Source organism: Vidua macroura, chromosome 5, assembly GCF_024509145.1.
Source record: "Vidua macroura isolate BioBank_ID:100142 chromosome 5, ASM2450914v1, whole genome shotgun sequence".
In the NCBI taxonomy this organism is placed as follows: Eukaryota; Metazoa; Chordata; class Aves; order Passeriformes; family Viduidae; genus Vidua; species Vidua macroura.
Genome location: NC_071575.1, coordinates 21,189,480 through 21,204,179, shown reverse-complemented (window position 1 = coordinate 21,204,179; position 14,700 = coordinate 21,189,480). Strand labels below are relative to the sequence as shown.

General features: G+C 42.7%; 1 protein-coding gene across 8 annotated transcripts in view; it reads right to left on the bottom strand.

The window, feature by feature from the left end:
• RBFOX2 (RNA binding fox-1 homolog 2) overlaps positions 1-14,700 on the bottom strand; it is a 171,059-nt gene that overhangs the window by 125,129 nt on the left and 31,230 nt on the right. For all 8 annotated transcript variants that reach the window (XR_008437083.1, XM_053977393.1, XM_053977395.1 and 5 more), the window contains exon 2: positions 10,703-10,753. Coding sequence is in view for 7 of the 8 variants with exons in the window: in XM_053977393.1 (XP_053833368.1) it covers positions 10,703-10,753 (51 nt within the window). In the remaining variant the exon portion in view is untranslated. The remainder of the gene's footprint in view (positions 1-10,702; positions 10,754-14,700) is intronic.

Below are 14,700 nucleotides of genomic sequence, written 5' to 3'. Positions count from 1 at the left end.
GCAGCACAGCATCTGCTGAGTTTTTCAGTTAAAATCTATGAGACAGTTCTCATCATTTTATCAACAGCCTCTGGAGACAGCAGCCTCTGACCTTTATCAGGAAGAGCACCCTTGTCCTCTAATCACAGACTTCCTGGAAAATGCAATCTAACTGGCAATTAATACAGAATGGAATGGGGGAAAAAAGCCTCCTAACATCAAATCATCACTGCAAGATTTTTTAAATATGTCCCCACCAAAATGCAGAATTCAAGCAGATTCTCACAACCTATTTCACTCCCACAAGCATTATTTAACATTTTCTACTGAAAAGATTTTTCTCACATCTCCCTCCACCAAAAAATCTGCCCCATCCCACCCCCAGTCTTGCTTTGCAGATGTTGCCTGCAGCAGCACAGCATCTTGCTGTGAAAGCTTCAACACAGGGGTGCAGAGCGTAACCTAGGCAGAATTACATGTGCCACTTCCACTGGGAAATCTAAGAGACTTATTAAGCCAGGACAGTGCCGATTAATCTACTAATGGAATGAATCAAAAGTGTGTTCCTGGCCCCTTCCCCTTCACACCCCAAAACCTCAGGGGAGCTGAAACCATCTGGCAAATGCCTGCTCTGAGCAACAGTATGCTACTGCTGGAAATACCTCTCCCTTAATACTAAGAAGAATGAAACCATCTTCCATCCACAGGTATTCTCAGGAGCATCTGCGTAGCTCGCCAAGGTAGGCTGCTTGCACACAGCATCCTTCCCCAGCCAATGCAGAGCTGCTCACTCACCATGCAGGAGAAGTCAGCAGAACAGAAAGCGATCCCGTTCATTTACTCGGGGTCCCGCTGAAGCGGCCGGCGCGGTCGCGGTGCAGAAGCAGCTGCTGTACTTGGCAGAAAGCACACAGGTGCAGATCCCAGCCGCAGGAGGCAGAAGCACACTCCCTGCCCAGCCTGGGGACATGCTCCCCCTGAATCCTCTCAGTCCTTTCTCCATGCAGGTAGGGTAGCAAGGATGGGTTTGTTTATCTTAATTAAAGAAAAATAATAATAATAACCTCTCTTCTAAACATGTCCATAATGGAAATCTGACCAGAGAGCTTGAAAAGAAATCAAAACATCAGACCAGTCCATAGCAGATGTTACTGTGAGACAGATCGAAGGACTGACTCAGAGATGCTGAATACCCTGCACCATTTGAGTAGTAAGCAAGCTCAGGAAGAAACAGAGCTGAGGCAGCTGTCACAAAGAAAGGATCTTGGGCACTTTCAAGATCATATAGGAGCAGAGGAACCTCCTATCTTACAATTTAGACATATACCAAAAAAACACCCCAAAAAACAGAGAAAGAGCAGTCATATGGCTGTTGAATAATGTCAGTGGTAACAACCAGCTTTTGATTGTCACAAAATAACACAAATACAGGGCAGGGCAGACAAGAGGTCCTCCATGCTCAGAGAGCATGTTTAGACAAATACTCATCAGGAATTGCCTAACTTGTTATTACAGACTGCTAAAAACCGGAACTCGGATCCCCTAAATTACCCTTCCACTACTTCACTACACTGAATCAGAAAATCTTGGTTTACTCCACAATATCCAATTTAAAGCCTTTCTCAATACCAATTAAGCTGTCTTAAATGGTCATAGTAAATAACCAATCCCCATCCTCCATAACTTCTACTCTGTCATTTTTAGAAGAAGGAACAAGCTTGGTATTTTCCTACTATGTCAGGCTCCCTGAGCCTCCTTTTCTTGCTCTTCCCTGGACATTTCCAGATTTCACCTGTGTACGTCCTGAAGTGCCTAAAAGTAGGCACAGTGCTCCACTTGCTATACTAAGCTGCAAAGAATTAACTGTCTTCTGCAGTTTACTTGACACACCTGGAAATGCATTCCAGGTTTTCAAGATTACGAAGACCAGCACCACATACTTAGCTTTAAGTTATCTCCTATTACCCCAAATATTTCCTTGGATATTAGTGCTTAGCCCGTTAGTCTCCATTTTATATTGCATATACAGTTTCTTTTGTTAATACAGCTTGGTTTTGTTTAATTTCTTATTGTTGGATTTCAGGGCATTTCTGGAATTTACTATGATCTTTCCAACTTCTAATCCTACCTTCCAAAGGCTGCCAGCCCCTGCACATACATATGTTCAGTCACTGTTTTATTACCCTCAATTTTGATGAGCAGTGGACAGCAGAGCAGCCAAGCCAGGCCACGTTAAGACTTCAGATCAGATACACACACAGAGAAAAGCATGATATAACTGCTCCACATACGGTTTTCCAATGAGGCGTTCAGCCCCTTCTTAATTTCACCTTTCATTTGTCTAGTTTATGTAAAGGTCATGTGGGACTATGTCCAAAGCCAGTAGCTTTCTCTGTCTGCCAGGCCTGCTCCCATGTCAAACAAAAAAACTAAATCGATCTGACATGATTAGCCCTTAAATATTAGCAATGTATGTCTGCTGTTGGCTTAATTTCCTTTAGTAAAGGATCTGACCATAAGCATCTGATCTTTTTCAGCATCTTTCCACATTCTGTAACTGCACTGACCAATTGAATTTCTTGGGATCTCCAGTGGCCTTTAAAAAAATTAAGATGCAAGAATAATATTTATTCACACACACACTCTTACATTCACTTGAAAGCTGGGAGATTTCATGATGTGCAGAATGCACATTGGAGAAAACCCACCACTGCAGGACAGGCTCAGAGTGCCCAAAGGAGTAGACCATCTTTCACAGTGCCATCTGAACAGCAGCTGTGCTGGGCAGCACCCCTCCCTCTGGAAGAAACCAGCTCGGGCCAGGAGCCTGCTCAAGCCAGGAAAGCCTAGAGTGCCTTAGGCTCCCCTATAAAAGCAAATCTATTACGAGCACTCCTCCTCCGACACCCCTCCTGGATGTTGCCTCTGCTCACAGATCAAAGACTTTTGTGGAAACCTTTTCCACCGTGATTCTTTAACAAACCAAACGCCGGCACAGGTTGCACGAAGGGGCTGCCCTCTCCCCATCCCTCTAAACACAACTTCCCTCGCCTAGAAGGGCCGTTCCAGAAACACCTATGAGGAATCAGCCCCCACTCCCTTGCGGGACGCCAGAGGCCGAGACCCTGCTGCGGGCTGTGCTGTGCGGGCCAGCCCGAGGCGGCGGGCCCCGGACGCGGACGGGGCGGGGCGGGGCGCGCTGGCCGTGCGCCGGCTGCCCTCTCCCGGCAGCCCAACGCCAGCGCCGCCCGGCCCCGCCGGGCACCCCCGCTGGCACGGCACGGCACGGCAGGCACAGAGCCGAGGCTCCTAAGAGCAGGGACTGTCCGTCAGCAACGCGCTGCAGCACCTTTGGGTACCTAGAAGTAACAGCTGCACAGGTATTATACGAGTTTTCTTTTTTTTTTTATTATATATATATATTAATTAATAAAATATAAATATATATATTGTATGTGTTATATATTTATATATAATTTATATAATTTTTATATATCTATACACATATCTATACACATATCTATAGCTACAGATAGACCTCTATATATCTATCTATTTATACAGATATACATGCATGTGCTGAGGACCCCAAGTCCCCCTCACCCGAGAGCTTTAAAACCACCTCAGTTTTAAGTCAGTGATGTACAGAAGAACTTTCCCCCCCCATAAAAAACACCTAAAGTTGCCACAGGATGCTGTGGATGCCAAAGGTTTAGACAGACTCCAAAACCATTTAGAGAAAATCAATAAAGAAAAAAAATCTATCACAGGTGACTTTAAAAAAGAATAAAAATCTATAGCCAGGAAATCCCAAAGCCACAGGATTGCTTCAAGAGCACAGCAGACAGGAAGTATCACCGAATCTTGGCACTGCTCCGTCTGTTTTAAGTACTTGCTATTAGACACTGTCAAAGCCAGAACACTGGAAGGCAGAGACTTTCTGTCTGACCCAGAATAGCTGATTTCATGCCCTCAATAGGATATCATAGCTACCAACAGACCATTTTCTCCATTTGGTTTTAGTCCTACCACTGATACAGATTACTTCTAACACACATGCCACACTCTGGTGTAATCATTCAGAAGGGAAACTCTGAACAAGATGCTGTCCCTCTTGCCAAAGGAACTGAGGGGCTTGGGAATCTCCAAGATAAGACATGGAATAACACTCATATGGTCACCACAGGAGAAAAAATGGTCTCCCGGTACTCTCAGGATGACTCACATCTCCTCTCTTTAACCCTTAAGCAGATATGAGAAATTGCTTGAATCAGAGGACTCAAACATGAAAGGAATTTGTATTACATCATCCAAGCCCATTTCCTGCCAACGCCTTACAACCCCAGAGCTTTGGCCAGACTATTCATCAGCAAGGTATTTGTTACTTCCCTTGAGAAGCTGTTTATAGGTCTTAAGGAGCTTACATCAAGGAAGTCTTCCCATGTATCTGAATTAGGTGCACTCCTTAACTATTTCTTCTCTTACAACTTTTTTCCACGTGGTTACTTACTGTCTTTTGTTATTGATTATGAGAAAGGCATGTACTGGCATGGAGTTCGCTGGATATGTTTCTAGAAGGTATTCAGGGCTCTGTAAGGAAAGGATTCTATGCCTTGTATTCAGAGATTAGAAAGGCAGCAGACATGAGGGAAGAAGGGAATAAATATACAGCTAGAGTGATCTATTTGCAAGACTCGTGTCAACTGCAAGACATCATGCTTCCTGTATTATTTAAGGGTTTTGATGCTAGGGGTTTGATCTGCTAAACAAAGGAAAGGAGAGATTTGGGGAAATGTGGCCAATTATTGGCCAATATAAGCACAGAGACTTGGTTCACAGTGAAATTTCAGAAATGTTTATAACAAGCTACGCTATTTGGTAGTTTGTGTCTTACAACTTTTTTTAATCTCACTTATTGTATCTTTCCTGCAGCATCTTAGGGATATAGTCTAGGCTTGAGAAAACAAGGAACCACTTCTTCATGCTTCAAATGATCTTCAGTGCCTGCCTGACCGAGACAGTTCTGGATTCGGGGGAGATGCATCACCAGATTAGTCTCAGTGGGTCTTGCTTTTCCTACTCATCCTTAATTGTTTGAACTTCAATCTGTAACCAACTCCTCCTTCAGTTTTTAGCTAAACATTCTGTTCTCTATATTCCTTCTCACATATCACAATTTACACTGTTTTAACTTAACTCTCTTCACTCAACAAGCTTTTACCTTCTGAATGTACTGTGAGTTTTAAGTAGCATGGGATGCAACCTGGTAAAGGACTTCTCAAGTTCCTTCCCTCATGCAGTGATAAATGGCTTTCCATAAGCACATCTGAACTGGCCCAAACTCTTCATAGCTTCATGAAGCAGAAACATCCCAGCAGTTCTCCCACTACACACTCTTGAACCCCTTTGTGTGCAGCCTCCTCACAGATGCTTCTCATCTCCTGAATACATTGGACATTTTTGTCCAGACTACATTCTCTGAAATGAAGCTCATTATTTTCTATGGGACACTGCAGGTAAGTCAGTAATAGAATATCCCTTCAGTTCTGTCTAGTACAGTGTGGAAACATTTCGTTGCTTGCCTGAAGAGAGGCTGTAGGAGCCAGGATGCAGCAGATGTGGCAGATTTATCCTAATCCACCTAATTTTAAACATAAGGAAAGTGCTTAGAGCAGTTTTCCCTCATTAGCTTGGTCCCATCCCAGATTTCAGATTGATTACTTTCAAGCCAAGAGGGACTCCTCAAAAATACCAAGCCTGGTCTTCTCCATTTTAAATGGAGGATCTCAGAAGCTTCCTGATCTTTTTCCTGGCTATTTACTCACAGAGTAAGGTGTTAAGACTTTATTTGAGACTCTCTAGAACCTCTCTCTGCCCCTGAGTTTAATAATTTGTATTAAATACACTTTTAAAACCAAGAGTGTAAGCAACAAACAACGCAAAGCCACACAAACCATGCTCCTTTCTAGCTCCTGAATAACTTTACCCTTCTACTGCCACCATCTCACAGGTTACAGAGCCACACAACATACACACTGGATGGTTTTTTTTTCATGGTCAGGAGGAAAATAAATTAAAAACTAAAACTTTTCAGGAAGACCACTTAGATTTGAACTTTGAGACAGGGAGTCTTAGTTACAAAACTGACCAAGCAGGGCACTAGAGAGACTGTGGTTGGTGCTATCATGGTACAAGTGAAAACAAACAAGTGAAAACAAACCATTTTCCTCCAGGATGATATTTTTATTTGCTTCATGGCAAGAGCCATGAAGCTGTTCATGGCTGTTGGTACTAAATCAAGAGATTTTTTGGGTGGATATCCTAATCAATGCTGGGCACTTAGCTGCTAATCAAGATGTGGCAATATTCCCAAATTCACACTTCATCTACATAATGGAGAAGAGGAAGATAGATGAAGGAGTCTCAGACCACAGAGATGAGAGAGGACAAGTTTTCCCCTCTGAACTCTGTGTGGCGATCCCTGCTGTTTGCTGCCAAGAGACTGCCAATGAGCAGCAGCACCTCTGTGCAGCCAGCTCCAACAGGAAGCCCAGTGACCTGCTGTCCTGCCTCCCCATGAGACCTCTCACACACCCTTCACATCTCAGGATGAAGGTCTTCCTTGCCAAACTCCCCACATCAGAAGGGACTGGGCAAAGAAAACAAACAGGGAGGGGAAAAAAGCACCGGGGAGGCTTCCTGTTCTCACAGGCTGCCACCCCTGCTGTTCACCAGCTTGTGGCCCAGGGAAGGCAGCGCACACATCCGCCTGGAGCCTGCGATGCCCTGTCAGATATTCCAATGCAGCAAGTGAGTGAAGACCCAGGGGAAAAGGCTGACAATTGGGGAGGATTTAACAGCCTTTCACCTTAAGCTTGAACTCAAAACTGAGAGGATACTGATAAAGCTGTTCCTAGCAGTTGCCATAGGCACCCCACTAGCTTGGGCTGCAGCCTCATCTACATACAGGAGAACGGGTCAGGCCCTAGTGAGTGCTCAGATGGAAAACCAGCCACTGAAATTAAGCTGTTGAAGGAAGTGTCACTTGTGATAGGTAACAATGCTTCCACCACATTAGCACCAAGCCAATGGCCCAGTTTGATTTAAGAACTATACTTAGGGAAGTACAAGCTTTTAAAAGAGGCTTCAAACCAATATCCTAACATGTTGTGATAGCTGAGGATCACTTTCCATAACAGAAGAGGTATAATAGCTCTAACATCCTGACCCAGTTCTGGTGTGTGCAATTACCTCCTGCTTCCATAAACTCTCTCTCCTCCTCTCTTCCCTTTAGTGGCAGCTAAACAAGGTGTTCTTGCTCATTTTGCTTCCTGTTGGGGAACAAAATTATTCTGTGCAGCTGCCAAATTCTGCCACAGATGTGCCAGTATTCAGCACTCTAACAAATCTCAGATATCATGTCTAATACACTTGGACATGAAAAGCACTAGAGCAATATAATATAGGCCTTGGCTATATACAAAATGAGCTGGCACAGTCAGCATGCAACAGCCTTCTGGAAGAAGAACATGTATTCTTGATGAGTTTGTCTATATGTAAAAGCTGTATCAGTATAGCTGTACCACTCATTTTCCATGTTGAGACCAACTCGAAGTACCTCAGAGCTGTTTGTCACAGCTTGGGAAATGAAGCAAAGAAGTCTTGGTTCACTGCATTTTAGGCAGGCACTTGCATTGCAAAAAAAGAAATACCATTTTGTTGGCAGACCTAACAGAGGGCTGAAAAACTGAATAGTCCCCAGGGAATAAGCTCTCCTCACCAAAAGACCTGGTTCTCATCTCAGTTAGCAATGTTACACTAATGTTCTGTCATTTTCCCTTTACCATAGAGCTTTGTCCTTGCCATCAGCCTAGGTCTGGGAAAAGGAAGGGTATCCTGCCATTCCTGAATGACCATTAGGCATCCACAGAGCAAACCTTGAATTCTGAGAACAGTCTCAGAGAGCTCTCCAGCTCCTTACAGGACTGTAACATAGGTCCAGTAGTGCAACACTTTGGTAACAGAAAGCATCTTTTTAGGCAAACTTACACAATAATGATTTAGCACACACGCTCCCCAGGTCCTATGACCACAAAAAGTCCAGCAAGCAACACTCTGGTAGGGCAGGGGAGGAACAAGGAGGCTGAACAACCACCCAGGGCTTTGGGTTATCATAAAGCAATCACACAACACCAGAATTCTGAGAGAAAGAGCCTCAACATGAACCTCATCTCATTTGTTTCAGTACTGCTGCCCATGCATGGTGACAACAGAATGCTTAAATACGTGGGAAAAGATACAAAATAAACTCTGTTCTGGAGACCTAAGCATTCCCAAATGGTTAAAGTCAGGACTCATACCAATCACACATTTCCACTGGCAGGAATAAAAACTCCAATAATCTGGAACATGTGGGTGTGATTTAACCACTAGAGGGTGTAAAAACAGCACAGTGAAAGGTTTGCAGCCAGCAATTAACAGCATTCAGAGCCTGAAGGAACGAAAAAGGCATTCAAACAAGTGAAGGAGGAGTAGGATGCTACATAAAGTGAAAGAAAAGGCAGAATTTGACTACTGTGGTCACAGGATGAAAAGCCCTAAAATAAGCTTTGCTTTGTTACTTCTCCTTAAGAAAACAGTGAGGAAAAAAAAACACAGCAGAAGTACTTACAGTAAAGAAGTACAATGTGGAAGAGCACGATACACTGACTTACCCTCACCAGTTCAAATCCAGCTCCTAATTTGAGGAAATCCAACACAATTGCTACTGTATCTCATAATTACTTTGTTACAGGGTGAGGACCCCTACACATATTCCCACATCACTTCTTCCTTTCCCAGTGCAAAAAGGCAGGTGATGGATCAGCCATTGCTGATTCTCCCACACTAGCCCCAGCCTGTGGCAACAAAAGACTTCTTTTTCTGCTGCTATCAAGTTAGAGGCTGGCAATCAGATTAGCTAAAAGCCTTGAAACCTCATTAGTGAAAACCAGATCTGAAATTAAGCTGCTTCAGGGACACAAGCAAGACAGAAGGACAAATACTTACTACAGATCAAAATGTTGTAGAGAGCAGAAAGAAAAAAACAAACAAACAAACAAACAAACAAAAAGCCAAAAAATATTTTCACAAGCATTTGCTAAATGAAAACATTCAAGTTAAACTGGAGCTGTTTGTCCTCCAAGAAAATTCCATAAAGCTATCTGCTGTCTGAAATACATACATGCACTTGCTAACATTCATTACACCCTGTGCTCACCCATAGAGAGCTCTCCAGGGCTGCCCAAGCTGTAATTCTCATTTCACATCCTGGCTGTAGTACAGCTTCCCATGCCCATCTACGCTGATCTAGCAACCTGCCAGCAATAGCAGATCTGGATGTTCAAATCAGAAGAGTTCTTACAGGATGAGAAAGAGGTGGGATGTACTGGTAGGTATCAAAACATCCCTAAATGGGTAGGTAAAGTGAAGCACCAAAATAAGGTACAGAAGGTGCTACCAGAATGGGAAAGCCAAAAGCAGATATGAACCACTTTAAGGATCTGACTGGCTCTGTCTTACAGCCTAGCTTACCTCACTTAGCCTGGACAGAATAGGAACACAACTCACAGCATCCCAGTGTGTAGTATTTATTTGTGCTAGTTAGCAGTTTAATATATCCCAAAAGACATTCTGAATAATTTCCTCCTATAAACTTGTACTCACATACCAAACACCAAAGATTTAAGCTCTTCAGTTGCTGAAGCTGCACTATGCTGCACTTCCTTCATAAAAACATCTCCCATTAAGCTGTTATTACATATACCCAGAACTCATCAAGAGATGATGAAAATCGCTTTCTTTATATAGCATTACCTGAGAGTATTAAAGAATTTGATTTTGGTTTTGTTATTTGCTCATTACTGAAATGTGCTGCATTATTGATTTTCCCGTGCATATTAATTTCCTGCTACACTGGCTCATACACTGCTTTGCAGTAGTACTGCAGAACACTGAAAAAAAATTCATTCTAAGAAGGGAGATTTAATGTGTGACAGTTGTATCTTACAACCATTAAATTTCATTTGTTCCAAAGCATCTCCTCCTTCCATCGTGCAAATTCATCAGCTGGATTTCTCTGTCTTCTGTCAGGAGGCAAGAGAATGCTTACAGATGCAGTGCACTGAACAGTGTAATTTTTACTGCTGTAGGAACGCATCCTGAATAAGAGCAGGGGCAGGGGCCCTGCAGGACTTGAAAGGAATGCAAGACAAGTTCACAGATATTAGAAACAACCCAACAGGACGTGTCATTCCCTACTCCACCAGCAAAGCAGACTCTCACAAAAACTCAGTGTTGTTTTGCTCCCCAGATGCCAGAATTACAGCAATAAGTATAAAACAGGGCCAAGCATGTACTGGCACTGAACATCTACATTCATTAACACTGAGGAGATACAGTGGGAGCTTAGGACAGGGATTCTAGCTGTGACATTTTAAAGAATCAAGAATTTCCTGAGCTGTTGGTAATATGGATGATATTTAACCCCTTATCAGGCACCTTGCCACATACTGTTGGAAGCCATAAAAACCCAGTCAATTAATCACATGTCTCCACAAACAATCCACAATAGAACAAAACTATTTCTACTCCATAACACGATAGCCAGGAAACTGTCAGACAAAACATGCCTAAGTGTACAGAGATGCATGGACACACACATTTACTGCAATCAGACACTTACTTGATTGTCTCTTCCTGGATATCCATGATAACCTGAAGTCAGGGGCTCGTTCTGCAAGACAAGAAAACCAAGAGTGAAGGTAGGAGTTACAAGGAATAGAAAGCAAGGAAATATAGGCCTGTCTTAACTCAGCCAAAGACAAGACCCTGCATGAAATGGGAGAAGAATGAGCTAAAGTATTCTGCCAACTTCCTTTTTTCCATGTAAGCCAATGCAGCTAAAATTTATTTTTAACTGCATATGCCAAATTGTGTAGAAGAAAGAAAAAAAAATATCAAAGCCATAAAATAAGCATAAACTAATCCTACTCTACCCTCTGCAATATCAGTTATGTATCATTTTGGTCCTTTTCCAAAAATTTTTGATATGCAAACACATTTACTGTGATGAAAACTGAACAAAACCGAATATAAAATTACAGAAACTATTGTGCACCTCGCCCAGCCTTGAAGAAATGTTTCCCTAAACATTAGCTGTAAACGTGGTATTTTTTTTCCTTTTCAAAACAATATTAATAGTTTAATATGAACTTTAAAAGCAGTCAATGTAACTTCAAACACTCCAGTAAGCCTGTGCAATATCTCAACACTCCCAACAGGAAATCAATCCTCTAGGCCTTATTTCTTCAGCCCAGAAGGGACTCTGAGCCTACACGTTTTGTCACATATTGGCAGCTCCATCATCCTCTCTGCAGGAATATATGAACCTCCAACACTTCTGGAATTTCTCTATGAAATTCCCAGACCCATCTCTATTTTAGCAGTGCAGTGGGGATTAAGATAACATAATAGTTCCTAAATGTTTATTTCTGTTTCTAAATTTATTTTTGGTTCCTCTCCCTCCAACACATCCTCTCTAGAATGGGGAAAAGGCACTCACATGCCTCAGGCATGCATCTTTCTGACTGAGCAGAGGATGATAAACTAAACTAGACAAAGTCTATATCAATTCCACCCTGGTACCCCTGTGCATTCACAAGCAACTCCCAGCAGAATGCTAGGAGGAGGAGGAAGAAGGGAAACAGCCACCCTCCACAATCACTTTCTAAGTCTATCTCCTGTTATGACTTGTGAGGAGGAACTCTTAAGTCAGCCTTGCACTTTCTCCAGCAGCTTTTGGAGAAGGAGAGGAAGGAGAGAGAGGCCCTGACAAAACACAGCAAAACTATCTCAAATTGTCAAAAGCAAATACATTATGGTCATGAAGCTGACTGAGATGTACAATCACTGTCAGGAAAGAGGTTTTGTTGAGATGTTTTAGGTTTTGTGCTGGGACATTTGAGTGAAAGGCCAGCTCCTACCAGAGAGAGGTCTACTACCCTACACAGGGCATGTGGCCACTGGCACAATTTCACAGTTTGCACAAAACACAATTTAACACAACTCCTGATGAAAAGCAAGGTGCTATTATTTCAGTGCAGAGACTAGAAATGCTATTTAAAGTTTGTATCCATCCTCCCTCTCTTCCTCTTTACCTCAAGCCTGCCGAGGGGATTCTCTGTGGAAACCTGCCAGGAAACAATCACCCTCTTCTCATGTTCTCATGATACAGTAGCATGCACAGTGTGAAAGCTTCAATGACAACAAAACTTTTAGCAGCCAATTTTTGGGGATTAACAGTAATTAATTAGGCTGGCCACTGCGTGAGTACATTCTTCTCAAATACTAACAGCCAGAAAGCAGGTTAAGCACAAAACTCCACAAACTATTCGGAAACAGAAGGAAAAACACAGAAGTTGGAAGAAGCAAATGAAGACCATCAACTACAGCACCACTCAAAGGTTTTGGATTTTAAGTATGAACTCAAGTAAGAACAAACAACAGCACGATGGAAATGTACTGTTAGTCTTTTTCTCCCCCAGTGTAAGTACACCTTATAAGCACTGTGATTGTTTATCCCGCAAACTACAGTTTACCAATGTATGTCTAAATACCATAAACATCCACCTTGTATCAGGAGAGATGGTCTTCTCTTGAAAGACTATTCCAGGCATGCTTTTAATAGCACTTATACACACACCTGCAAGGTCAGTATCTCGGACAAGTTCCTGTGCAAGTCTCTCTCAATACCCTGAAAACCAGAAAGATTTCTACACAGAGAATAAGGAATTAATGGACAAATTCCCCTTATGGATACTAAAGATATGGGCAGTGAATGTAAGCTGAAAGTTATAATAAAGAAAGGAAAATATAATTGTTATTTTCAGGATGATGTTCTTCACATAAGAGACTAATAAAGAGGGACAGTCATCATGAGGCTGTGGCAGAAGAGAGACAGAACTGAACTTTGTGGGATTTCCTGAAATCACAGAACCTGGATGCCAAGAAACCACAGCTAGAAACAGAACAGCTTTGAAAGTAGAAGCAAATCACAAAAGTGTGAAGAGAAAGATGATTACAGAGATCTGAGGGCAGTCTATAATACATAAGAAGCCAGAAAGAAACAAGAAAAATTGAATGGAGGGGGAAATGCTCCACATCCCACAATCTCTACTTTGTTTTTTGGAGGACAAACCTCACAGAATGCAGACTAAAAATGTCTGAGGGATATGGTTGCATTGGGAGGTAAAAGAAGAGGTGAAAGAGGGTTACATTAGTGAGAGTTCCGAGATAGCAGAGGTTAGAAAGAGGGCAGCAGCTGGAGCACTAAGGTCACAAAAAGGCCAAAGATATCTCTTTGCCTTTCATACAGCAATGCTACCACCAAGTACTGGACTCTTTGCAAAATCCCTGCTGTGCGTATCATTGCTCTAATTGAACTTAACTCTCCAAGAGAAGGCAGGAAGCGCCTAGGGAAACCGTCTCCTGCCAATAATCTCCAGTGCTGCCAATTTTACAGGTCACTAATGGTGAATCTGGGGCCTGCTGCATGATTATTCCATACGGAGTTTGCTTTTGTTGAAAACTAAACAGAGTAAGAAGTGAAAGCGTTAAACTCCTGCAACTGGAACAGCACAGTCCAGCAACATCCAGACAGAAAACCCCTGCTAATAGGCAATCTAAGGCAGCAGAGGCTGAGGATACAGCTCAATCTCCTCCTTTGACTGCACATGAACAAAACTAATCTCACAAAATGGAAGTGGAAAAGAGAGAGGGAAGGTTTGACACAGATAAGTACCCACCACAAACATAGAGGGACTCTGCCTTCTGGCAGCAGCCTGATGGGAGAGGGAATCCCCAGATAACTCCATCTCTTTTGCACAGCTCCCTCCTGCCAATTACATTCTCTTTCGACGCCAACATGCAACCAGACATTCATAAAGAAATTGAGTTAGGTAGCACTAGCCTGCAAAATCAAATCAAACTGCCACTGGGATGTTTCATTACTTTGCTTACCACTGAAAGGCATTTCTCAGGCACTTGCAATCTGCTTTAGAGTAGGGAGAATAAAACTGGAAGCTAATACCAGAAATCAGCTCTCTGCAACACACATTGCAATTTTATTCAAACAATATGGATGATCTCACACATGGGCTTCCTCCACACTTCCATAGGATGTGTGACCACTGTGGCTGTACTCCAGCGACAGCCTCTGTGCGGGCCAACTAGATTTGACAGGATAAAAGTCACAACTCAGTCAAATCCACTAAGTCTTTACCACCCATTTATTTCAAAGTTTTACCATGCTTTCATTTCCCAGCCTTGCTAACACAAGACCTTTTCCGCTGGCACTTGCAATAGTAAGGTGTGCCACAAACTGCAAGTCACAGGTACTGCCTCAGGTCAGAAGATAAACTCAGTACAGTCATTTGCAGATGACTGAAGTTCAAAGTAGATCCTCCTGCACGAGCAGAACAGCCAGGCTTTGGAGTTTTTAGGGGGTTTGATACCTCTCAACTTGACAAATTCTAAGAGCTGCTGAATTAGACATACCTTAAAAACATAAGGAACTGCCAATCAACCAAGATGCCATTAAGAAGTGATCATCTCTGCAGGTGGCACTAACTTATGAAAGGTCTCAAAGGACTGGAATAAAGTCATTCCCCTAGGGAAAACGTC